Genomic DNA, 26,714 nt, shown 5'->3' with positions numbered 1-26,714 from the left:
TATTATCATTGGAAGATTAAGAAAGAGACAACCTGATGAATCTCTCTGAGTGGACTCAGAATATGAAAATATTTGTGTCTTATGTGAATACTCACCTACGACCTTACTGCAGAGAAAGATCTCAGGAATCAGGAGGGCAATGGTAACTAGCCCTGAGTGAGTGTTAGGCTGTCCTTTCCCTCTACTCCATTATTGTTCAAAGGACTCATGTATTAGGTAGATAGGTGGCAGCTGCAGAGGTTACAAAAGCGTCTGTCAAGGCCACTCCGACCACTGAACTTGACCCTAAAACTTTCAGACTGCCAGATCTTTTGCTATGTGGTAATATATTGTTTATATTAGATCCCTTCTTTTCTGGAGAGGGCAATAATTTTCCTCACTGAAATAAATTTATTCATTCAAAAATTGTTAGTCATCTACTATGTATCAGGACCAGTTCTAGGTGTTAGGGATATATCAGTGAACACAAAAGACCAAGGTGGCTGCCTTTAAGAATCTTACTTTTTAGAAATAGTAATCATAATAAGCAAGCACATTTTATAGTATGCTAGAAAATGGTAAGTGCTATGGAGAAACAAAGTAAACTGGGTGATAGGGATGGCAGTGCAGAAGAGAGGGAAAGTAGTTTCCAAATGTACATGTTGTTCAGGGTAGATCTCAGAACCTTGGTGGATATGTGGGAAGAAGAACATTCTAAGCAGAGGAATCAGCCAAAGGCCATAGAGGGAATTTTTCTGATGTGTACAAGAAGCAACAAGGAAGGCAGAGTGTCTGTGGTAAAGTGAGAGGAGGTCAGAGAAGCCACAGGGTAGTAATCAGATAGAACCTCTTGGACACTTGAGGACTCTGGCTTTTAATGCAAGAGAGCTGAGGAGTCATTACAAGCTTGGACCACCATGATCACAGTGCTGAAAATGGGTTGTGGGGAGGAAGCAGGTGAAGGAGACAGGAAGCTGCTGCTATAATAGAAGTGAAAGTTGCTTTATGTAAGGGTGGGGGATGATGGTCAGAAAATGAGGTAGTACTCTGAGTATTGATGCTTCAACTTTTGACTGTAGACAAAGTAGAGCATAAAATAATACCCCTTCCTCCTACAGTGTACCCGTTACCCACCTTCAGAAATGGAGCATCCATAGCCACTCTTGTGTCATCTCAGTCCACTTCCTACCTACCCACCCCATCAGATCAGTTCAGACCAAATTATATAATTTAATCTCATCTATGTTAATGCATTTAACTGAATACTTCAGTATGAGATGCTTTTATTTTTATAAGGACAACCATGGTACTATTATTTATATACAAAACACAGAATGCTTTTCCAATATTACCACACAAATTTCTCTTGGCATTTTGTGATTATTTACTTGAAATGTAGAGAGACAGAGGCAGCGAGGAAGAGCTCCTATCTGCTGGTTCACTCCCCAAATGCCCATGGTGTCCCCACACTGGGGTAAAAGCCAGGAGCCTAGAATTCAACCCGGGTCTCCCACCTGAGTGGCAGGGACTCAAATACTTGCATCATCATCACTGCCTCCCAGGATGTGCATTAGCAGGAAGCTGGAACTAAAAGCAGAGCCAGGACTTGAACTCAGATACTCTAATATGGGATACTGGACATCCAAGCAATAGCTTAACCACTTCATCAAATGCCCCTGCCTGTGAGTCTTCACTTCGCTGAATTTGCTTGAGTCAGGATTCAAACAAAAGCCATCCATTCATTTGGGTCAGCTTGTCTCCAGTCTCACTTTTTAAAAAGGTTGTCCCACTTTTATCCCTTCCCTTCCGTTCCCTTCCCTTCCCTTCCCTTCCCTTCCCTTCCCTTCCCTTCCCTTCCCTTCCCTTCCCTCCCCTCCCCTCCCCTTCTCTTCCCTTCCCTTCCCTCCTCTCCCATTTTCTCCCCTTCCTTCCTCCTTCCTTCTGCCTTCCTTTCTTCTGCCATTTATTTGTTAAAGAACATAGATCATTTTGTAGAAAAAATTGCGAAGAATTTCCCTACAGTTTTCACTTGTTCATTGCAGTTCCTTGGTGTGATTTAATGTGCTCCTTTGTCTCCTATGCTTCTGTAACCTGGTAGTCAATCTCAAGGGTACATGGAATTCGGTTTTGACATTTGTGGCATAGACACTTTGTAGGTGGTATCAGATACCACCTACAGGAAGCACAAAACATTTGACTGTCAGGTTTTTTTTATGTTAATCAGTAGGTGTGAAATCAAATATCCATATAAAATATTAGTTTTCTATTTTTTTCATTCCTCATTCACTTATTGGAAAAATAATTGTCACATCAACTTTTTGATAACTCATAGAGTTTCTATGAAAAGGCATACCTACTTCTATTGAATAAGAAATAGTATTGGTAGACTACAACTTCTGCCAGGGGTGCTCACTGCTGGGGAGTTGGTAATTCTTCCTAGGCCTTTTCAGTGGACAGACCTAAGAAACACATTTTGCTTTTTATTATTTAATTTTGTCTTTACATATTGTTTTTTTTTAAAAGGCAGCATTTCTCAAGAGTTTATGTCCATATTTCCAATATAAATTTAGGTTTACAGAGTTGTTTCTTAACTTCTTTTTTTTAAAGATTTATTTCATTTATTTGAAAGACAGAGTTACAAAGAGAGGTAGAGACAGAGAGAGAGAGGTCCTCCATCCCACTGGTTCACTCTCCAGATGGCTGCAATGGCCGGAGCTGGGCAGATCTGAAGCCAGGAACCTGAAGCTTCTTCCAGGTCTCCTATGCAGGTGCAGGGATCCAAGGACTTGAGCCATCTTCCACTGCTTTCCTAGGCCATAGCAGAGAGCTAGATTGGAAGTGGAGCTGCAGGGACTCGAACCAGCACCCATATGGGATGCTGGGGCTGCAGGCCAGGGCTTTAATCCACTGTGCCACAGCAATGATCCCTTAACTTCTTGATTTTATGTTTGTGCCTCTTCTCTCTAATGTTAAAAGCCTTTGTCCTCAATGTCATTAACATAACTACATTTTACTTTTGGAAGCTCAGTCTAGAACCTGCTTCTCTAACTCTTCTCATGATTCTGTAGAGCATTAATATCCTCGTTGAAGTTCCTGTCTCTGTAAACAATTTGAGGCCCATTTTTTTGTCTGCATCTGAAACCTGACAGTGTGAGCTTTGTAGGCTGAGGAGATGGGCTAGGCACTGTCACTGTGCAACTGCTCACAGTTCTAACGACTGATGTAGGTGATTCCCTAGTGAAAAATGTAAATGCATTAAGCAGCAATCATGGTCACTCACTCTTCAACTTCTGTGCCAATCCCAGTTCATCAAAAGCTGTATTTCTATTTTTCCAAAAGTAATCTTTTCTCTCCTTATTCCCTACCCCTAACCCAAACCCTATGCATTAGGTCAAGCCAGAGTAGCTAACAGTGACTTCTTCTCTGAAGTGTGGGTGCCAATCACTTTAGAAAAGTCTTTCAGAGGCCATCCATTACCATTTCAGAGGGAATGAGCCAGCCTAGTTCTTGCAGTGAATGAACTTAAGAGAGATTTGGAAAGCTGGAACTAACTGGTCACTCCAGGGACTTGAGGACTTGGGGCTCTGGATCAAGTCACAAGGGTAGGACAGTCTTGCCACCTTTCATGGCATTTTCCTCCTTGGAGCCAACCTTTTCAGTTGATTTATCTGGGAGCTTTGTCTTCACCTCAGAGTAGATAACTGAGGCACACTGGAATGGAAGGAAGATAAAAGTAAAAGTGGAAAGAGATAGGGAGTAGGAGGAGGTAGGAAGTAGGGGGAGAGCAAAGAGCGGGGGAATGAAACTCACGTTGTCCTCTGGAGGTGTGCTGGAGGTGTTGGCTGTGGAAGGAAAGGGAACCACGTGGGCTTAAATTCACTTAGATCCCAGGCTGCCAGCTTATTGGTCACAGTCCATTATAGTCATGCTTTCTCCTCCCAAACCCAACATGTCCTACAGCACATTTGGCTTCTGTTTTACCATTTCTGAACTCAGCCTTCTTCAAGTTCTTCTCAAGCTCCATTGATCTGTAAAGTTCTCTGTCAGTATCAAAGAGACCACTTCCTCCACCCACTGTGGAGAGAGTTATTTTTCTCTTTGTTTTAATTCTTACTTCTCTTAACTTAACAGTGCATCATTCTCAACATCCCTGTTTCTTTGGTAAGTTCCCATTAGGGCTCTCCACGTGTACATTCTGTGGGAAAAAATTCTCTTTCACATTAGCGTGTTTTAGTTCTGGATTCTATTGCTATGTTTTCTTGGAGATGGGGGTATATGAGAGGAAAATGGAGCAGATATAATTTCTCTGATCATGTGTATTAAAAATTAAGACACTCAAAGAAAAGGGTAGCTCATCAAAGCGACATGGCTTCTTTGTGGTGAGATGGAGCCGGAAGAGGCGTTGTACCCTGGGGCACTCAGCATTTCTCATTTCTGTTTTTTTTTTTTTTTTTTTTTTTTTTGACAGGCAGAGTGGACAGTGAGAGAGAGAGACAGAGAGAAAGGTCCTCCTTTTGCCATTGGTTCACCCTCCAATGGCCGCTGTGGCCGGCACGCTGCGGCCGGCACACTGCGCTGATCCGATGGCAGGAGCCAGGTGCTTATCCTGGTCTCCCATGGGGTGCAGGGCCCAAGCACTTGGGCCATCCTCCACTGCACTCCCGGGCCACAGCAGAGAGCTGGCCTGGAAGAGGGGCAACCGGGACAGAATCTGGCGCCCCGACCGGGACTAGAACCCGGTGTGCCAGCGCCGCTAGGTGGAGGATTAGCCTATTGAGCCGTGGCGCCGGCCCAGCATTTCTGTTTCACCACATTCTTACCGTAGGCCACTTGAGGCCACAGATGATTTTAATGATACGAGAAAAGCTGTATACTTACTCCTCCAGAATAGTGTCCTATGCACTGAACTTTGCATGTGATTTCAGGGGCTTCATGCAAACCTTGAGGACTGGCTGAAGGGACTTTTCTACAGATCATTAACACACCTAGTCTCTCAACAGAATGGTCACTTTAAGCAGTGTTTTGATGAGTGTGTCAATGATAGAGTGTGAAGAATGGCAAAATGATCAAGGGAGCTCTGCAGGATGAGATGTACTCCTGCACTCCATCAGCCCAAGAAAGGTGAGGCCACTGCTAATTCTAATGTTCAAAGACTCCTGATAAACAATGGCTCTGGAAAGCAGAGTGATAGACAAACCAGGCAATCAGGCGGTACATGTGAGTCAAAAAATAATAAAAGGCCACAAACAGTAAATATGGTGATGAGACAGAAGACTTGGTCTAAATCTTGTCTTTTCCTGGCTTTGTGACCCTGGAAATCTCCTTTGCCCCCTCTGAGTCTTATGTATTTCACATATAAAATGGGTTACAATTAACAGCACTAGGTTGTGACTGGAATTCCCACTAGGTATAAAGTTATTGGTAATTTTAAGTTCTCAAGATAAGATAAGAATCTATGTATATGTAGGAGCTTTAAAAATTTTGTGGAAAGTGGAATAAAAGGATGTATATTTTGGTGTAAAACTTTGTGAAATCTATGCAGAGCTTTTGCATAATATGCATTTTCACAAGGATTTTGAAGACTCTGATTATGCACAGACTTTAAAATGTGTCAAAAATACACTTATATTTAAAAAGGAAATAGAATGATTTGTTTCCTTGATTCCAAGAGTCTGGGTTAATCACCTAGATTGAGGAATTATGGGGTGGGGGGGAAGGAGTGTTTGTGGGAGAGGCTTCCTTGGAAGGAGAGATCACTTGCTCAGTTTTCATCCGGAAGCTCTACTGAGGGTCTCTCTCTCTCTCTCTCTCTCTCTCTCTCTCTCTCTCCCCATCTCAGGAGATGGTTAGGGAACCCTCAGAGGTGCTTCTTAAAAATTTTGAAATGAGCCGGCGCCGTGGCTCAATAGGCTAATCCTCCACCTTGCGGCGCCGGCACAACGGGTTCTAGTCCCGGTCGGGGTGCCGGATTCTGTCCCGGTTGCCCCTCTTCCAGGCCAGCTCTCTGCTATGGCCAGGGAGTGCAGTGGAGGATGGCCCAGGTGCTGGGCCCTGCACCCCATGGGAGACCAGGAAAAGCACCTGGCTCCTGGCTCCTGCCATCGGATCAGCGCGGTGCGCCGGCTGCAGCGGCGGCCATTGGAGGGTGAACCAACGGCAAAAAGGAAGACCTTTCTCTCTCTGTCTCTCTCTCTCACTGTCCACTCTGCCTATCAAAAAAAAAAATTTTGAAATGATTTCCCTGGCATTTGGGAAATAACATCTCATACCTAAGAGAGCCAAAGATTAAGAAAAATGAAATAGGCCTGCTCATTCTGGCTAAGACGAAATAACAGGAACTATATTTACCTTTCCATTTTTAACAAACAAACAAAAACCCCAAAAAGACAAAACAATGATTTTCAGGCATTGGACATCAGGCAGTATATACCATTGTGGGAGAAGAAAAACAAAGGAAATAGACAAGCGAGCCCGACAGTTGCACCACATCACCACACGGGGGCAGTTTCTAAGCTGCAGCACAGGTTAGGGAGCGCAGAGTCTGCCTCTTGCTGAGGCAGCTGGAATTTACAGCGCAGAGTCCCACAGGGATAGCAGTGAAGCAGACTGAGAGATCCGGATGTTGGTGGAGAGGGTCCTCAGGTCTTTGGCTGAATACTGATAGGCACATGTGTGAGAGCAAACTATCATAGGCCAAGGGAAGAATCACCAGAAAGGAACAGGCAAAATAATATCTAAAGCTCATGTTGATCTTGTAGAATAAGGGGTATCTGATGTGGAATCTTCAGAAATGCATTGCTTTAATATTTAATCTAATAATCTGCAGAAAAGATTAGCTCTGTTCTGAAGGTTGATCGGGACCTGCCTTTTTAAAATCAAGATTAAAAGTAAGCCTGGAAAAGATACATTTCATACCCAATAATTTAACTTATTTTGCTCCAGAACAAAATCGAAAAACCATCAATAACTAAGGAAATTCACATTTTCTAGCACCTAATAAAAAATTGTCACACGCACACACACACATACACAAATATGTACATACCTACGTATAGTCTCTGACTGATGATGATTTAAGATTTTTCAATATGCATTCAGTAGAAACAAAACTTTGCATTTTGAGTTGTGATCTTTTCTGGGACAAGTGATATGATAAGATACTCTTTTGAGATGCTGGACACTGGCAGTGAGTTCCAGTTTTCAGTCAGCCATGAGAGTATCGACATGAATAACTGATGTTCTACAGGGTATTGTGTGACTACACCATGATTAGGTGGATCAGGTATATTAAATGTGTTTTTAATTTACAGTGTTTTCAACTTGTAATGGGTTTATTCGGATGTAACCAATTGTAAGTTGAGGAATACCTATACATAATGTTATATGAAAATATTTTTAGTACGATGCCTATCATATGGTAGATACTTTATAAATATTCATTTATTTGGATCTGCGGGCAGCCTTGTTTTGTACACCATCAAGAGCACAATAGCTTTCAATAGGATGCTGAATTTTTGCCCTAATCACCACTTATGGCTTATTACATATTGGTTAGTGTCTACCTTCCTTTAGAATTTAAGCTTCATATTGTAGGGTTCTGTTTATATCTTAATTATGGATTGATGTCCCATACTCACAGCAGTACCTAGCAATAGGAGGTGCTTAATATTTATTGAATGAATGAATGTAGTTTTCATCCAGAATCTCTTCCCAGAGACGTACCTTTCTCTTTGTCTCCCAGATGAATTATCTGGATCTCAGAATATAACAAGTCTTCCTCTTTGGGGTGCACTGGAAAGAAAAGACAACACTTTCTAGGTAGTCTCCCTGAGTGTTCATTGCTACAAATGCACTTTCCCACGTGTCTCCACTACAGCGCTGGACCACAATGAAGTTATTATTTCTTGGAGATATCTGAGTATGGAACACCTTAGAGAGATGAGGGAAACATCACAGGACACCAGACACTTTATCTTTGTCTGACTGAGGCCAGGGGAAGCTTCTTACAGGGAAATCCTCACCATTGCCAGGTAACAGCTGCAGCTCCACCTGGACAGGGCAGGACCTTGTTGGCCCTGGGAAGGGAGGGCTCCTGTGAGACAGAGAAACATAATTATCCATGGAGCATTATAACATGCACAACAGAGAGACGGCCAGGAAGAGAGGCTGAGGAAAATGGGAACTGGGGGAAGTCAGCAGTCAGCAAGAGCTAGGAATCCTGAATGGTTTAATTGGAGCTTCAATAATATATATTATGATAGATTCTATATATATAAAATCAGATTGATATTTTGAAAGAAACCCTGGGGTTGTGGTATGAACAAGTTGCCTAAAAGCAAGGCCAAAAAGTCTCTGATATCCAACTAACAAGCTCTTCTTAAAAATCAGCCTCATTATCAGGGAGTAGGGACTAAATGTTTTTACACTGTCATGTCAGAACAGTTCAAAAAGGAAGTAGAATTAATCTATGCCCCAATGTCTGGCTTCAACCCAAGACTGAGACAATGACATAGAAGCAAAAATAAGATGACATGTTCCAAACTGAAGGATACAAAGTCTGTGTAAATGTGCATGTCTAGGGCAAAAGGAGTATTGGAAATGTGGACTTCCCTGGAAAATCTTGAACGTTTGCACAAAATCTAGAATCTAGTCACACTAACTGTAAGACTAGTTAAAAAAATATCCTGGGGCTGGTGCTATGGCATAGTGGGTAAAGCCACCACCTGCAGTGCTGGCATCTCATATGGGTACCAGTTCGAGTTTTGGCTGCTCCACTTCTGATCCAGTTCCCTGCTAATGTGAATGGGGAAACAATGAAACATATCCCAAGTGCTTAAACCTCTGCACCCATGTGGGAGACCTGGAAGAAGCACCAGGCTCCTGGCTTCGGATGGCTGTTGTGGCCATTTGGGGAGTGAATCAGTGGCTGGAAGATCTCTCTCTGCATCTGCCTCTCTGTAACTCTGCCTTTCAAATAAATAAATCTTTTGAAAAAAGAAATATCCTCTGGGTACCCAAGAAAATATGTAACTTTTGGTATCACCTGTTTAGATGTACCTGTTTAGATGAATGGATTAATTTTAGCTAAGAAACTGCTCTAAACACATGCAAAATCTATAATGCTACTAGATGATAAGAATTGTTCTAGGAAACTTCATTTTTGGTCAATTAAAGGAATGGGAAAATAGAACACCTAGTAACAGGATCACAGAGAGGTAAATTGGCCTAATTTTGCAACCCCGCAGTTTTTCATATTGAGTGTGTGGGAAACAAAAAATGTGCCTGCAGAGGTTCAGGGCTCACCTGGTTTCTTCAGCCAGGAAACCATCTCCTGCAAAATAAAGCAAAGGCACGTTTCGGTCAGCAGAGGGAGCTGTTTCTCAAGGACCTCACAAGCAGGTGCTACCTCAGAGCTGTTCTCAAGAAAATTCTACCACAGGCTCAGGACTGAACAAAATATACAAATTGCTGGGGTGCGTGAAACACACTCCTGCATTAAATATTCAGTTATTTGAGAGCTTATTAGGGTTCAAGGCTGTGTGGATGTACATCCAGAAATAGTAAGTAGAACTGAACTTCCCGCCACTCTTGCAGAGTACTGAGCTGTAGGCGGACTTTGAGGAACATCTGTGGTCTTGTCCAAGGGAACCTTGGGCCATTACTGAGGCTTATTAAGGACACTTGTGGTCAGAGGTCCAGAGCTCACTATATCCAGCCCATTCCAGGGCATGAGATGTGCTCACAAGAATCTGGAGAGGTGAGTTGAATTGATTACTGAGGCTGGCCATCAGCTGGGGTGTATGAGGCAAGGCTGTGGCAGGGGCTCCACAATGACTCTAGCAATGATAAGAACACAAACCTGGTTTCCTCCAGCAGCGGTGGTAAAACAGCACGGCTATGAGAAGCATGAGAAATCCCCCACAGGTTCCCAAGGCGATAAGGCCACTTTTTTGTCCTGGAATCCCTAAGGAGAAATAACCCCTGTGAGCCCCAGGGGAGAGGTTTAGGGTTTGAAGCCACCACAGAATCCTGGAACATTGCTCAGCTTGGCTGGATCTTGATCCCTGGGAGAGAGGATCTAAGAGAAGAGATGCATGAGGATGCCTGGGGCCAGGTTATGGCCAGAAAAATCACCCTGGGTGGGCTACGGGGGAATGGCAGAGGAAATAACTGTCTCTACCTTCAGTGGTTCATTTTAGAAACCAGCACTTAGGAGGAAGTGTGTATACTTGTACAGATGAGAGAGTTTCAAAAAAGTTTGCGGAAAATGGAATAAAAATCTATTTTGGTAAAAATTTGAAATCCGTACATTTCTCCTTTGCTGATCGTCCCCTTCCCCAGGCTGAGCCTTGAAAAGGCACTGAAATGATATTGGCCCAGCCCTTCTCTGCTGGGAATGACACTCTAGGCTTCCGTTCTCTCAGCTGCTCCCATACTGAGAGGCAGACCCTTCAGGGGAACCTCGTTCTGGGAAATCATCTCAGTCCCCTGATCTGGGGGAAGCCCCACTTCATCACAGGATTTGCCTCAGTGGAGCTGAAGGGAAACTCGAGCAGCTGGGCCTTGTGCATAGCAACTCCCTCTCAGAGCATCTAAGTCATTCAGGTTCCTGGGGATATGGGAAAAGGCAGCTAGCTGAGCCGGAGGTCACAAAGCATGAGGCCCCACTCCATGTTTCTATCCTGCTTGTCAATCAGAGTATCCCTTTTCTCAGGATGCCTTGTTTTCATCTGGGACCCGGGGGGAAGTCACCATGTATATAAGCTCCACATAGAATTTTATGGAGGCATCAGAAAATTTCCAGATGACCACATTACCTCATAAACAGAAGTGCTAGGAGGTGTTTGTCCCATCTTTGTTGGACAAGACTGAAAGAGGTGATGAGCTGCTCCTCCTTCTCTCAACTTCCCCTCTCCCACCCCTTTTCTCCCTGTAGGCTGTTCCACTCCTCAACTATGCCCATGTATGTGTGTGTGTGTGTGTGTTCTCACCTTTTAAATAAAATGATTACTTTGTGCCCTGTATATGTGCCTGTGCTTAGAATGCTTCTACAAGTAGAAGGTAAGGAACTGGAATACAACTACATCTCACCTCTCCCACTTCAATGGCTACAAGTGTGATAGTTGACCAGTTGTATAAACAGTACAGTTCTCTGATATTTAGCATGGTTGATACTTGACCATGTGGCACATCTTAGGAGAACATTTACATTGCTTTCTCTCTCTCTCTCTCTCTCTCTCTGAGCTAAATGATTGCACCAAGATTCAAATCTGGGCTGCCATGTATAAGCTCCATGATGTAAAGTAACCACAACTCTGAGGTCATTCGCTTCCCTTTTTTTTGTAGAAAGTAGATAATAATATTTCTATATTCTAGGATGGTTACTATGATCAATGAAGTTGATGTGCACAAAATTAATTCATTCAATAAGTGGTTAATGAAAGCTGAGTTGAGTCAAACACTCTTACAGGCATATGGGATACAGTAGTGGTTAAAAAAATGGCCCACTCTTATGAGACTAATATGAAAAGCATGGAAGGAGTGGGAGAAGGCAGTAACAAACAGGGCACACAAGGCAGAGCAGTTGATGACAAGTGCTGTGGAGAGAATCAAGCAAGATCAGGAGGGCAGAACTGTGGTGAGAGCTGCTGTGCTAGGAAGTATGATTGAGGCAGGACTCCCTGAGAAGGTAAGCAAAGCTCTGGAGGAATTAAGGAAGTGAGCTTGAGGTTACTGGGGAAAAGCTACACAATGGCTCTGACCTAGAGAATACCTGAGGAGTTTGAGGGAGAGACTGAGGGCTGGAGTGTCTGGAGTGGAGAAGGTGAGGGGGAAATGGTGGGGGTAGGTCAAAGCAACAGGGGGCCAGATAATGCTAGTCCTGGTGCGTTGTTGAGAGAATATTGAAGGAGATGGGAAGCAAAGGGATGCCTTGAGCAGAACAGTAAACAGATCTGCTTTAAAGGTTCCCCTTCCTGAAACAGAAGACCAGCTATTATTGTAATAATACAGGCAATGGATACTGGTGGATTGAACCAGGTGATGGCAGTGGAGTTGATGTGAAATAGTGATATTTTCGCTGTGTTTTGAAAGTAGAGCCACCAGGACTTACAGGTATATTGGATGTGGAAGATGAAATACAAGCAGTTAAGAATGATGCCCATATATTTTACCTGTGGCACTAGAAGAAGGGCATTTTACATTTACCCGGAGGAAGCTCTAAGCAGGAATCTATTTGGGGTGAAAATCAAGAGTTTAGTTTTGGGAAAGTTAAGTTGCAGATACTAATGAGCTACAGTTGTGGAACACCTGACTTAAGTACTTTGGTCTAACAGTTGAGTTCAGACTGCAGGTCTAGGCTATAGGTTGAGTGTGGAGTCATAAGTATATAGAGTCATATGTGCATGCAAAATCTTGAGACTGGATGAGATGATCACAGGCACGGGGAATGTCCAGCCCACAGGCCACACAAGACCTGAGAAATTGTTTGGTCTGGCCCTGCCAAGATAACTGCAGGTGGAACTCAAAAACCCAATAAATCTGCAGCAGCCTAATTTTAAAAGTTGATTTTTTTGTATGGCCCATGAATGACATTATAAAGATACACATGACGCTTGGCAGAAACAAGTCTCTCCACCCCTGGTCGAGAGAGTGTGAAGACAGTCCAACGTCAGAGCCCTGGGAGTCTCAAAATGCAGAGGTTAGAAGTACAATGAGGATCCAGAAAGAAAACCTAATAGGGTGTCTGATGGGTAGGTAGAGAACCAAGACAGAATTGTGCTTCAGATGTCAAGGAACAAAGTGTTTTAAGGAAGCAAGGACCAGTTCTGTTCAAAGGCGGAGACAGGTCAAGTAAAGCAGAAGCTAAGAATTCCCCATTGATCTTAGTAGCATCAAGATCACTGGCGATGTTTGCAGAGTAATTCTGGTGGAGAAAGCCAAGCCTGATGGTGGTTGGTTTGAGAGAAAATGAGACAAATGAAGAACGTGAATATAGATCACTCTCTTGAGGAGTTTCTCTGTGAAGAAAATCAAGTTTTTCAGTTGCCTGTCAATGCAAGCTAACTTTATTGGGTGTCCAGGGATGCAGCTCAGTCTGCAACAGAGAATGACTGAAGCCCAGCACAGATCAATTCCTTACCAGGGTGTTGCTGGGTGAGAAGCTGACTTAGTTCACTGTGGCTTTTTGGAGGGCAGAGGAAGAGAAGAATGGTGTAAGTTTGCAATCTCAAAGTAAGTCTTCTCCCTTCTAAGGGCAGAACTGTGCTGTTTCTGCTCTCTGTACTTGTAAGTTTCCCGACCTGCATAGAATTTGATTACTGAGACTCCCTCAAACCTACAGTATTCAAGAAAGGAATGCTTAAACCTTTGATTCTGTTGGACTCAGGGGCACTGTGCTGTGGATGACTGACAGGAGAGGCATAGGGAGCACTTGGTTGTGAGAGAGCTGGGCCACAGCATAAGGTGCTGTTAGTGAGGTGAGGGTGCTCTTTGAGAGTAACAACCAGTGGATTAGAGCACAGACATACAAAATCTCCAAGAGGTGAAATGGCTCCTGGCCAGAAGCCCCTCACTGGAATACCTTACTCTGATTTGGGTTATGGATACTCTAATGGAATAAATTGTCTATCACAGGGAGGACAGTCAAATAGGGACCAAAAAAGGAGAGTCATAAAAGTGGCATTGTCTATGTCTACTCCCCACTTGAGGAAGTTTGCTGAGAGTAAGTAAGGCCACTGTTTATTACAGCTCACCTCTCACAGTGATGTTCACCATCCCGCTCTGGACGGGGCCGTAGCTGTTGTCAGCTGTACAGTAGTATCTCCCGGAATGGCTTTCCCTGATGTTAGGGATCTCCAGCTCTGCCGTCTGGGAACGCTGAGTTTTCTGTCCCACATGCTGCTTCGTGTTCTCTTTGTGCCAGGAGAACGTGGTCTCCCCTGTACCTTCAGCCACAGAGCAGACAAGGACCAACTTCTCTCCTTCAACTGCCTGGCCGTCTGGGGGCTGAATCTCTATGGACACCTGAGACACAGGGATCCCTGCGTGAACAGGAAATTGCAGGTGAGGGCTAAGCGTTGGGGAGTGGGTATCCAACAGTGTCATTTTTTCCTTTTTTTGTTTTTAAAGTTTTTTTAAAAAAAATTTACTGGAGAGGTAGAGTTACAGAAAGTGTGTGTGGGGGCGGTCTTCCATCCGTTGGTTCACTCCACCAAATGGCCGCAATGGCTGGAGCTGAGCTAATTCAAAGCCAGGAGCCAGGAGCCTCCTCTGGGCCTCCCATGGGAGTGCAGGGGCCCAAGCACTTGGGCCATCTTGCACTGCTGTCCCTGGCCATTAGCAGAAAGCTGGATCTGAAGAGGAGTAGCTGGGACTAGAATGGGATCAATCTACTGTGCCATAACTCTGTCCCAGACAGGGTCATTTTTCTTGGACTTTCAAGATATATCTTTCATAGATAATAGACTATAACCAAATATGATCAGATTTCAATCCTTATACAGAGGACTCCATGAGAGAAAAACTGGCTATCCCTGCAGAAGCATTTGGGTTTTGTAGGATATCCTGGCAGATGGTCTGAACTGTTTTGAGGGCCAGCTAATAGCAACAGTGGCCATCAAGGCTGTAGGCTGGACCTCATCAGTTTCCAGAAGTTCTACTTTAGCACTCAGGTCTCTTAGCACTGCATTGCTCTTTGTAGATCTCCTCCTTTTCTGCTGTATGCATCACAGGCACTCACATTGCTTGTTGCAGCTGATTAGGAAAAAGCAAATGCTTGTCTTCTAAATAGTTTGCCCCAAGATCTGGCACCCTGGAATCTGCCAGCTCAGCAAGTGGACACAGTCTTTTCTCGTATCTAACTCCACGAGTCACCTGTACCTCTTCCAGGTGGCAGAGTTTGAAAGGAATACTGAATTTTTAGGGAAATAGAGCTGGGAAAGAAATGTTGCATTTCTGGTATTACAGTTTCTCACTTTGCAGTCTAAGCCCGGTGCCTCTGTGAGGATAACCAAACCCATCACTGTTAGACATTCCCCAACCCAACAGGGCTGAAAGCGCAGGGAGTAGGCAGGGAGGATACTCAGCCGCCCTGGCCCACCTGGCTCTCCCACACTCACTCTGCACGTGGATCTCCAGTGGGAGGCTGCGCTTGTAGACGCTGTGGGTCACCGTTTCCGCACCACACGTGTACTTCCCTGAGTTTTCTCTCCAGATGGTTGGGATCTGGATCTCTGAGGAGTTGCTCCAGTCGGAGAGGATGGCCTTGTCATCTCGGAAGAAGATGAAGTGGAGTGGAGTGTCCAACCGTGCTGGAGGAAGCCGTGTTTCACAGCTCAGATGTACAGGATTCCCCTCTGTGGGCTGAGGGTCTGTGGCTTTCAGCTTTGGATCTGGAAATAGTTCTAAGGGGAAAAGGTCAGGCAAGCTCTCAGCACCCTGGGGATTTAGCACTCCGGCAGAGGCAGGCTCAGAGTCTCAGTTTCAGGAAACTCCAGGCACACGGCCGGACAAGCTCATCAGGCTCTCCATCAGAATTTTCTTCCTTGGGTTGATTCCAACCCAGTTATTCCACGTTCTCTGCCTTCTAAAGGCCTTTTGCCTTTCATGGACGTAGAGTTCCAGTATTAAACCATAAATTCCCTCCAGACATGCCCAATTTACTTGCCCTGATGTTGCTAAGTGAATCAATATGAAACAAAGGGTTTACCTTGAATTTTAATAATTTTAGCATCTGACTTGAAAACAGTATTTTTGTCTTCATATCCCCAGCATTCGTAGGTGCCACTGTTATTCAGACTTGCTTGTGGGATGAAAAGATCCAAGCCTAGATTAGAATCCTTAGAATCAAAGACAGTTTCTCCATTCTGTTTATATTTTGCAGCAATCAGTTTCTCTTTCCCCCTTTTCTGGCATCTCAGAATCAATGTGTCCCCTTCAAACACAAGATGAGGGGCCTGAAGGATGATAGGGCCTGCAAAAGACACAGAGGTGGCATCGTTCAAGGGCTACCTCCTTCCTCTATGTCTCTTGATTTACAGAGACTTCACTGTCTTCTTTCCTGGGATTTAGTTTGGTTACCCAAGCACATTCATCTCCTTTCAAATCAGCATGAAAGAAGTTGGATACAATTTGTAACAAAACCCTAAACACATCTATTCAATCATTTAAGGGCAGTTTCAAAATATTAACATTCTAACATTGAGAAGAAAAGCCAAAGTAGGTGTGAACAAAATCCCTGACACAGAATCAACTCTGATCTGCTTAGCAGATCTGAGCAGGAGCTGTCAAGGAAGGAACATTTGCAGAAATGTACAAGCAAGCATTACAGTGTGTGGGAGATGTTATGCGGCAGGGCTGTTGTCAGAGATGCAAATCCAGGTACAAGGGACAGGGATGTGGTCCTCTCTAGAGATTCTTATGCTGTTCAGATTCTAATTTGAAGATAGCTCTACCTTTTCTCTTCACTGACTGTGGTGAGTGCCTCCTTCCATGAACCATGCCAGGGGACATGATTCAAATAATTTCTTTACTTCTGAACTGGAAAAACTGCTCAGGGAAAGGCCTGGGAGTTCAGAGGGAAACGTGGGGATGGAGAAGAGAAAGATGCCAGGGAAAGTGGGGACAAAGGCCTGAGGTTGGAGATTTCTCTCCTCTGAACCCCTTATGGCAGTTTTTGCTTTCTGCTTTGGGCTCCATACATTCCTGTGTATGTGTTACTTTTTTCTGTTAATGAGGTCGTAAAGCCTGCTGGGCAGGATGTCAGACCAGCAGCTCTAACTATAGCAGAATGCCACAGTCTTCATTGGCTTTAAATACAGTCTAGAGAGTTATCTAGGGTTGGAGTGACTTCCTTGTTTCAAAAACAGAACTCACCGTGCCTGCTCCCACCCCAATGCCCAGACACAACCTACTGTAGTACAGCCATTGCTAAACTCTATTCTGTATCAGGGAGAGCTTCATTTTTATATTACCTTAAAGTAACTAATTTCCTTGACTTTCTAAGTATGCAAGAATGTGTGTTGATCAATGGTAAACATTTAAACTTGAGTTTCAAAAGTAGTTTGGAAAACACTTGTAGGCAATGAGAGAATGTGAAACTGAAATAGGTGAGGTCAAAGGTCAAAGAGGGAAGTCCCGGGAGCTGAATTAAACCAAAATTGTGCTTACGAATTCACAATCTTTCTCACCTGTTACAAAACGCAAGGACACAGGGTCACTTGGAAGTGAGCCCTGGACCTGGCATTTGTATTCTCCGGATTTACAGACCACAAGGGTGTTTCCTGGGTGTTCTGTTTGTGTATTTTCCCTACCATCCTTATAGAACCACGTTGTGTTCTCTGGAGCATAGAACTGAAATCCGTTGCAGATCAGATTCACTCTGTCTCCTTGGAAGACTGTGGTCCATGGCGGATGAAGAGAAATCACAGACGTGGGCGTAGTTACTGAGGAGGAGAAGAGAGGTGAGTCTGGGGTGGAGGGGCCTGCAGTTCCAGCTGCATGGTCAGTGTGAGACAGACCGGAAAACCTAGCTTTGGAGAGTCCCCCAAAATCCCCGAAGGAGGGCTGCTGTTTCCCTAGGTTGCCAGTCTGCCAACTCTGCTCACCTTGCCCCAGAGTGCAGTGGCTTCCCTGTGGTCCACAGGAACAGGCTGGCCTTTCAAAGGGCGATCCTAGCAGCATACACTCACTGTTTGTGGATGATGGGCGGCTCATGGACCAGGCCCCCAGGTAGGTACTTGAGAATTGCTGTTTCTCTTAGACTCCTACCGGGGCTCCTCATGTTACAGAGACCATTCTCAGCTCAGGGTTTGTGTGTGAGGGCTACCAGAACATACATCCCCAATCATGCCTTTTTGGCTTATGGATTATTTTAAGCTAAGGGCCACAAAGAGCCACTGGAAGTTAGGGAGAGCTCTAAAAACAGGACATGGGTTTTCCTTTTGTGTAGGAAATTTCCAGTTTTAAAATTTCTCCCTCTCCTGTACCAGGAAGAGGAGACCTCTGGATGACTCTTAGCAATGGGGAGACATTGACTTAAGCCTTAGTAATAAACCTTACTAAATAGCCTCTGTTACCATATTTTTCATGGTCAGTTCTCTACAACTGACCTCCTGTACTCAGAAGCTCCAAATTGCTTTTCCCTTGTTTAGCCCAAGATGGTATATAATCCTCAATCACCTGCTCACCTTCTGGAATCATGTTATTTTTTGGTAAATTCCCCTGTGAATATATGTAATTAAAACTGTTTCTTTCACTTGTTAATCTCTCTTTTACCAGTTTGATTCATGGGCCATAGCCAAGAAGCTAAGATGAGTAGAGGGAAAACTCAGGTTTTTTTCTTTTTTTTCTTTTTTTTTTTTTCTTTTTGCTACATGTGACATGGGCTTTTGGTGAGCTGTGGATTGGAGATGGAGGAAGTATAGAAATTTTGGGGTCAATTATAGAAAATGGTCAAAATTGAAGTGGGTATGGGCGAAGCAAGCAGGCTGTTGTCTGGAGTGAAAGAGCCATCCAGACAGCTACAAAAAGAGTGCAGGGAGCCAGGTGCTCCTCAGCCCCCAAACAGCAAAGACACTGACTGGTGACAATAAAATGTTGATCTCATACAAAATTGGGCCCTTAAATTCTTGAAATATTCGTGGGCAGAACCTGGAGGATGTAAGTGTAAACACAAATTGAATGCAGAAAGCTTCATTCTCCCTGCTGAAAACAAACAATGGCACTTTCACTTTCTGGGCCCTTTTCAAACTAACCCCCGGTCAGTGTCCCAACTCCTGGGAGGTAGCTCCCTCACCCTCACCCCCCACCCCCAGGTGCTGTGAGAGGGCAAAAACCTCAGTGTGGTGCTTGTTTCAGTGCGCAGAACTACCTGCTTGCATACAGCTGTGAGGAGTTTGTTTCTCCTCTGCACAAAAGCCAATTATCTCAGACAGGTGAATAGCAAAGGGCCTCTTACTAAGGACCACTTATTCTTTATCCTCCTGGGGGCACAAAGAGCTGAGATTCCCTTCTGTCTTTTCAGTGGACTGCCTGTGATGCACATCACATTCTGATTTAATGCTTATTCAATCATTTACTTTTATCTGAAAAGATTTATTTTATTTATTGAAAGGCAGACTTACAGAGAGATAGCAGTAGAGACACACACACTCTGTAGAGGGAGGTCTTCCATCTGCCGGCTCACTCCTCCAACAGCCAGGGCTGGGCCAAACCAAGGCCAGGAGCCAGGAACTCCATCCCAGTCTCCTACATGGATTATAGCGGCCCAAGCACTTGGATCATCTTCTGCTGCTTTCCTAGGTGCATTAGCAGGGAACTGGATTGAAAACAGAGCACCAGGACTGGAATTGGTGCCCCGGTATTGTACGCTGTCCCTGTAGGCAGCGGCTCAGCCTGCTGTGCCACAATGTCAGCCTCTCAAATCATAGGTTTTCTTTCTCTATGACTTGTGGAAGGGATCTCTGGGTTGAGAGAAGATTTTGTGCTTGATCATATTTCCCCAGAGAGCAGGTGTTACTGAGGCTCTTTTTAATCTAGATTTTTTTTTAAATGTGTAGCTATGAGCCTATGAGGGCTAACAACCAAACTGATTACACTCAAATTATTCACTAATAGACGTGTTCATACAGACATTCTTCCTGATTTAATGCTACTCTCTAGCCTGTGGAAAGACGAGTGCTTTCGATGAGTTACAAATACACAATGATTCCATTGCAGGTTCTTCTCAAGATGCAGCAACTTGTGAAGCTGGTGAAAGTTATGTAGGGACAGGCACTTGGCCCAGCAGTCAAGACGCCAACATTCCACACTGGAGAACCTGGGTTTGATTTCCTGGCTCTGCTCCTGCTTCCAGTTTCCTGTAAGACAGACCCTAGGAACCAGATGGTGATGGCTCAAGTAGGAGGGTCTCTTTCACCCACACGGCAGGCCTGGATTGAATTCCCGGTGCCTGGTCTTGGCACTGGTCCAGCCCCATCATTGCAGGCTTTGGGGGGAGTGAACCAGCAGATGGGCACGCGCTTTGTCTGCCTATCTGTTTCCTTTTCTCTATCTCTCTGCCACAGCTCTGACAGCTCACAAAACCACCGGGGAGTGAGGTAGAGCAAGACTGTTATCCCTGAAAAAAGAAAAATCAGTAACAAGGAAAATGCTTGCCTGCCTCTTGAAAGTTAGTTCCAGTGTTCTCTTCCCCTAGCCTGCTACCTACCAACAGTTTTCAAAAAGTGAGACATTAATTTCCCAGTTACATGCTCCAGGTCTGGATAGAGAGATGGCAGAGGAACAAAGGTTGGGGTGGATTAGAGAATAGAGGTACCAAGGGAAGTTTTTTCCTGATGTTGAAAGAAGAGAGGTACAGAGGAAGTTCTTGGGTTCTTGGACAGCTTCTGTTCCCTACTCCGCCTGCCTTCTCTCCTACCTTAAACACAGGATGCTGAAAATGGTGACAGCCACTATATTTAAAAAAAAAAATCAGTGTTAGGTGCATACTTTGTTCTACAAACTACCTAAGGTAATCTGACTTCTACAAAGCAGAAAATGAAACAAGTATTTCCATTTGTATTATTTTTCAAAAATAAGCATCTCATTTCTGGGCTGTGCTATTAAACATAGCACTTTTAAGTGGAATCACTAAACGCATTTTCTTCCTGGTACATTTTCTATTCAGATAAGGGGAACTGTTTACATTTAAAAGCTTATCAACAATTGCTTTTTTAAAGTCTGAGACTTCAAATATTCTTACCTTTTTCTGAAAGAGCTGCCCACGTGGATCTTTCAGTTATATTCAAATGTAAAGGGAATATTGTCTCTTTTTGGGAGCAAAATTTGTAAAGTAACCCAAAGGTATGTTTTAGATAAAGAAACTAAATGTTTTTGGGGATATTAAACCATTCATAGCCTTTAAAAATACCCTCTGCTTAAGGATTTGGACAGAATACTGTGTCCCAGTGGTAACTGGGTGTGTTTTCTCTGAAGAGAACAGAAATTCCCAGCAGCTACATACCTGGGAAGCACTTGGGGAGAGAAAAATGGGAAATCGGCCAGTGGGTCTTCTACTGGAGAGGAGAACTTCCGTCCTGCCGCTTGGATCTCTTTGGCCCCTACTCTGTGCAGGTGACCCTGTGGCCAGGAGGAGGCACCTCTTGTCAGGACCTTCATGAAGCTGCCACCAACCTGGAGGCTCTGAGATTAATCACATCTAGTAGCTGATGTAAGGCACTGTCTGTCTTATTTCTCTTTCTGAGGGCCAGCAGCAAAGTCTTGCCAGGTTACAGTCTTATCTAAGGGAAGCAGGGATGTATGGGAAATGGTCTTTGTCTACACGCTGATGGGTGTATTACAGGAAACCCAGGAACCACAGGAGACAGTGCGCACTGAGAGAGCTGTGGCTCTTGCTGACTTGAGTGAGGACAGCAGGCAGCCCCCTGAAAGCATGTGGTGGACATCAAGGCTTCCAACATGCTTTGCCTGAACTCCTGTGAGACGGCTCCAAGTGGAAGACAAGACTGCTGGACACTAGATGGATAGGGCCTTAGAGTCATCATGACTTGAACTATTAACAGAAAAATGTCTATGCAGAATGCTGTAGCTTGGACAAATTAAGTACCCATGGTTAGGGACAAGATTGTTGGGGCCTAGCCTCTTCCTTTGAAGTAGTGGCTTATTTTGGCCCCGGTCCTCAGTGTTGATGCATTCTGTAAGGCTCAGACCGAGTTGCACCTCTTCCTCCTGTGACCTCTGTGACACATATCCCAGCCCCTGCATGTTCATCCATGATGGTGGGTTTGATCTTAGAGAGGAGCCCACTCACCCCCGATAGCCTGACTCTTAGGGTCAGAGTCACCAGAATGACTGAGGTGTTGACATTTCTACAACCCTCAGGAAAAGGATCAAAGGGATGATGGGGCCTCATCTTACCAGTATCTGAGATAGAGGATAAGGTGTCTAACAGAGAAAAAAGGGAGGATACTTACCGAATTGTCCATTGACTAGAGCTGCAAGAGAGTCAAGAACCAGTCATCAGCATAGGTGAGGAGTCCCAGACCATGTTCCCCAAGAACCCATCCCAGAGAAGCCAGCTCAGGCTCTGCCCCAAAGCTCAGGCAGTGACTCAGGTATCCTGATTTGAGTTTGAGCTGTGTGACTCTGGGAAAATATAAACTTCCGAGATTCAGTTTCCTCATTTGATAAATGAAGATTGTCAAAGCAACCTTGTAACAAGATTGTGTTGAGTTACATTAGTAAGTCCTCAGTGCTTGCTGTCATTATCATTTTAAACATGGGACTGTGGTTGAGTCCTGGCTCTGCTTCATCTTAGGAATCTTCTTGACTTTTGCACGAAGCACCACCAAGTCATACCTATGCATTAAGACCCAGATGGGAGACCGACATTGTGACATAGCTGGTAAATCCACCACCTGCTGTGCTGGCGTCCCATATGGGCAATGGTTCATATCCTGGCTGCTTCACCTCTTTTTTTTTTAAGATTTATTTATTTACTTGAAAGCCAGAGTGACACAGAGAGAGGAGAGGCAGAGAGAGAGGAGAGGCAGAGAGAGAGAGAGAGAGAGACAGAGGTCTTCCATCCTCTGGTTTTCTCTCTAATTGGCCACAGTGGCCAGAGCTGTGTCTATCCAAAGCCAGGATCCAGGAGCTTCTTCCAGGTCTCCCACGGGGGTGCAGGGGCCCAAGGACTTGGGCCATCTTCCATTGCTTTCGCAGGCCACAGCAGAGAGCTGGATAGGAAGTGGAGCAGCCGGGACTTGAACCGACGCCCATATGGGATGCTGGCACAGCAAGTGGAGGCTTTAATCACTATGCCACAGTGCCAGCCCCTGCTCCACCTCTGATCCAACTCCCTGCTATGGCCCTGGAAAAATAGTGGAAGATGGCCCAAGTATTTGGGCCCCTGCCACCCACATTGGAGACTTGGATGACACTCCTGGATCCTGGCTTCAGCCTGGCCCTGTCCTGGTCATTGTGGCCATCTGGGGCATGAACCAGCAGATAGAAGATCTCTCCCTCTCTCTCTTTGTGTGTGTGTAGGTGTGTGTGTGTGTCTATCATTCTCTGTAACTCTGACTTTCAAATAAATCAATCAATCCTAAAAAATAAAAAGACCCAGATGCAGTCACACCTTCTCTGTGAAGCCTTCTGAGATGCCTCTATGCTGAAGCAACCTCCCTCTTTTCTTGACTCAGGACACTATCATAGCTTATTTGGAATCATGACTGGAAATACAGTGTGGGGTAGGGGTTAAACACCTAGCTTCCAAAGTCAGGTTGAGAGTTTGAACCCTGATTCTGCCACTGTACTAGCTGCATGAATCTCAGACATGATATTAAAGTCTCTGTGCTTTAGTTTCCTGTTTTATAAATGGAAGTGATAACAGTCCTAGTTCATTAATTGTCCAATAATTTCTTAAGTTAATACATGGACTATTCTTTTTTTTAAAAAAATATTTTTTCCTTGAAAGGTAAAGTTCAGAGAGAAGTGGAGAGACACATAGAAAAAGAGATCTTTCATCCATTGGTGCACTCCCCAAATGGTTACCATGGCTGGGGCTGGGCCAGGTTAAAGCCAGGAGCCAGGAACCCTGGGTCTTCAAAGTGGGTGCAGGAGTTTAAGCACTTGGGCCATTTTCTGCTGTTTTCCCAGGCACATTAGCAGGGAGCTGGATTGGAAATGGAGCAGCTGGGACTCAAACCGGTGCCCACAGGGGATGCTGGCATTGGAAGCAGCAGATTAACCTGCTAAGCCATAATACCATCCCCAAAAGGGATATTCCCAGAAGAGTGTCTGGGGCATACTTGTAATTAGAAACCATCAAGGATAAGTTGTCATGATCACACACAATCCTATGACCCATTGTGTAATACTTTTCTTATACTGCCAAATCAAATATTCTTGCACTCATACTTGGATCTCCTAATCAAAGTGATGGCTCTTGTGGGCAGCAGCTCTCTCCTAGATGTCTCTGTTGTATAATGCCACGTATATTCATCCATTCACTATTAACTGAGTTCCCTTAAGGTGCCAATCACACTAATAACTCTTCCTTTAGTTAAGGTCTTAGATATAGCTGGGACAAGACAAACACACTTAATACATATTTAGTGTACAAAAAATTAACTGTTATTTGAATTCCCTAGCCTGAATTTCTAGGAATTCAGTGCTCATGTGGACAAATATTGACAAGGTGTACCGAAGTGGAGAGTGGGGGATGTGGGGAACCAAAGAAAAAAATCATTTCATTTCTTCTCATGTTCTTTTCAATCACCACAGCAGGTTAGATCTTAGGAGAAGGAGAAGGAGAAGGAAATAACTACTCTAGCTCACAGTTAGGATATGGTCCTTTCCACATGGAATTTAACTCATCTTTCACCCTGGATCTCTAGGAGCTGTGATTTAAGCAGGTAACTGAATACAGCAGTAATTTTGTTTTGCTTTGTTTTCACATGAATGAAAAGTTCATTTTAGAGTAGGAGGGGTTTTTCCTAGGCAATTAAAAACAACAGTGGATGAGGACCACACCTTTGGGAACTAATGATTATTTCCCTTCATATCAATAAACCCATATCATCCCTCCCTTGCTTATTTTCTGCTGTTCTGAAATAGAAATAAAAGTCTACGACTGCAGCATTTCAGAAGAGAAGCTTTTGCTATGTTGGGAGCCCAGCTTTGTAGCAAGCAGAAGTTCCTCCTTGTCACTTACCAGGGACCAGCAAGGAAGCCCACAGCAGCATGGACGTCTTCTCCAGGGACTGGAGGAGGAGAAGCTCTTAGGAGGCAGGCCAGTTCCACCCAGATCACGAGAGCAGTGCCCAGACAATGAACCCGCGCTGGCACTGGGAAGTGAGTAAGGTGTTCATCAGAGAACAGTGGGTCACGTCAATAAAGTGAAAAGGGGAAGTAGAAGAATCTTCCTTCAAACACCAAGCACCATGTGACCCAGGGTGAGAGAATCTGGAGTACAAAAATCAATATTTGATAGAATTATGTAAGTAATGAGCTGACATCCTGGCATGAAGAGCTTCTCAAGGCTTTAACTGTCACGTGTTCCAAATAGTTCAGCCTCCGTCTTTCTGAGAAATCACAGCTTCATCCTCTCTGCCACCAGATACCAGGCAAGACTGTGGTTCCGTTGCGAGTCACATAATCCAAGAATGTACCTGAGACGCTCCAGGGATGGAGATGTTCTCATTCAATGCAGGAACACCCTCCTCCAACCTCTGCTGTCTATGTCAGATCACCTTCCGCTGGCCATCCACACACCTGATGAAACCCCTCAGCTGTCAGACAACTCCCACCTTGTCTCACATATATGAAAATGTCCTGACTCATCTGTCTCAGGGGAAGCCACAGCTGTGATCTGACCTGGAATCAAACTGACGAGAAAATTACAGCCCTGTCAAAATCTTCTTAGACCATCAAGCATCATTGTTAGATTTTTTTAAAAAACTTACTTGTTTGAATGATGGAATTACAAAGAAATAGGGACACACACACATGAGAGAGAGAGAGAGAGAGAGAGAGAGAGTGTGTGTGAGACACAGAGATCCTCCATCCTCTGGTTCACTCCCAAGACAGCTGCAAGGGCCAGGGTTGTGCCAGCTTGAAGCCAGGAGTCAAGAGGTTCATCAGGGTCTCCCACATAGTTGTCAGGGGTCCAAACACTTGGGCTGTCTTCCGCTGCTTTTCCAAGGCCATCAGCAGGAAGCTAGATCAGAAATGGGACATGAATCGGCACCCACATGGGATGCTGGTATCACAGGCAGAAGCCTTACCTGCTGTGCCACAACAGTGGCCCCAAACATGAAGTTTTTGTTTAAGGTCCCAGAATCAAAATCTTCCACAGCAATGTCTTGGGAAATACATGGTGATATGTGTGCATAAATGACTCTTAACCTTCTTTTAAGGGGAGGATAACAGACAGAGGGCAAACTGGGATGTCTGTATTTTTCTGATATAACACAATTTTTTATAACATCGTAATAGTTTATTTTTCTGGCTGAGGTTTGTATTGAACATCAACTATATTCCAGGCAATGCCCATGATCTTTGATTATAAAGAGGGCTCCCAGCAGACATAGGCACCGGGCACCACAGGGACACACAGAATATCAGATGGCACTCAGGTTCTCCTTGCTCTGTGACTTTCCTGTCATCTTTCAGCTCCCTTGTCTCTGCCTAATAAGAGTTGTATGACTTTAGCTCCTGTAGATGTCAATTTCACACTGATAAAAAAGAGATTAAAAGTAATCCCCACTTCAAGGGTATGTTGCTGTTGCTCCATGGAAAAATCAATTATGGTTGTAAAACTCTTGGTCCAGTGTCTGGGACGATGTAAACACTCAAGAAGTAATAACTATGATGAACTAGATATTCTGTCACATTTGAAATCCTAACTACAATCAACTGAAAAGAACTTTATAATTAGTATAATATTCTATCAATGTTTCTGTAGCCCTTATCACCCCAGAAAAAATATTTTACATAAGTTTAGAGTTCAAATATTTATTAATTAAATAAGGATTTTGAGGAAGTTGTAATTGCATTGCTTATTTTCTTGTTTCTAGCCTCAATTTTGTTGAATGAGTGAATTTCAATCTTTAATATAAAATTTGACATTTATGATATTATAGAAGATGTCCCAACATAACAATCATGTTTGTTTACAAATGCCAGGTAAAAGTTTAGTTTAAGTAAGTTGAGTGCACTGGTTTTGTTGTTGC

General features: G+C 44.2%; 1 protein-coding gene across 3 annotated transcripts; it reads right to left on the bottom strand.

Annotated features, from left to right (window-relative positions):
• Positions 1–2,574: 2,574 nt before the first annotated feature.
• On the bottom strand, positions 2,575–26,452 carry FCRL4 (Fc receptor like 4). 3 transcript variants are annotated; one of them, XM_008264263.5, is made up of 11 exons: positions 24,695–26,452; positions 17,169–17,423; positions 15,689–15,952; positions 15,099–15,383; positions 13,734–14,021; positions 9,839–9,943; positions 9,283–9,310; positions 8,001–8,071; positions 7,702–7,770; positions 3,790–3,821; positions 2,575–3,690 (listed from the first exon to the last, which is right to left on the bottom strand). In XM_008264263.5, the coding sequence occupies exons 1-11, from the start codon at positions 24,723–24,725 to the stop codon at positions 3,574–3,576; spliced, it is 1,545 nt and encodes a 514-aa protein (XP_008262485.3). In that variant the 5' UTR covers positions 24,726–26,452; the 3' UTR covers positions 2,575–3,573. The 3 variants fall into 3 exon arrangements, with proteins under 3 accessions (XP_008262485.3, XP_089155903.1, XP_089155904.1); XM_089299777.1 differs by having other exon boundaries at positions 15,689–15,781; XM_089299778.1 differs by lacking the exons at positions 2,575–3,690; positions 3,790–3,821; positions 7,702–7,770; positions 8,001–8,071; positions 9,283–9,310 and having other exon boundaries at positions 9,839–9,960.
• Between the last annotated feature and the right edge of the window lie 262 nt (positions 26,453–26,714).

Source organism: Oryctolagus cuniculus, chromosome 7, assembly GCF_051225735.1.
Source record: "Oryctolagus cuniculus isolate XC-2025 breed Fujian yellow rabbit chromosome 7, ASM5122573v1, whole genome shotgun sequence".
NCBI lineage: Eukaryota > Metazoa > Chordata > Mammalia > Lagomorpha > Leporidae > Oryctolagus > Oryctolagus cuniculus.
The sequence above is the reverse complement of the archived record's forward strand: the minus strand, read 5'-3'. Positions and strand labels throughout refer to the sequence as shown.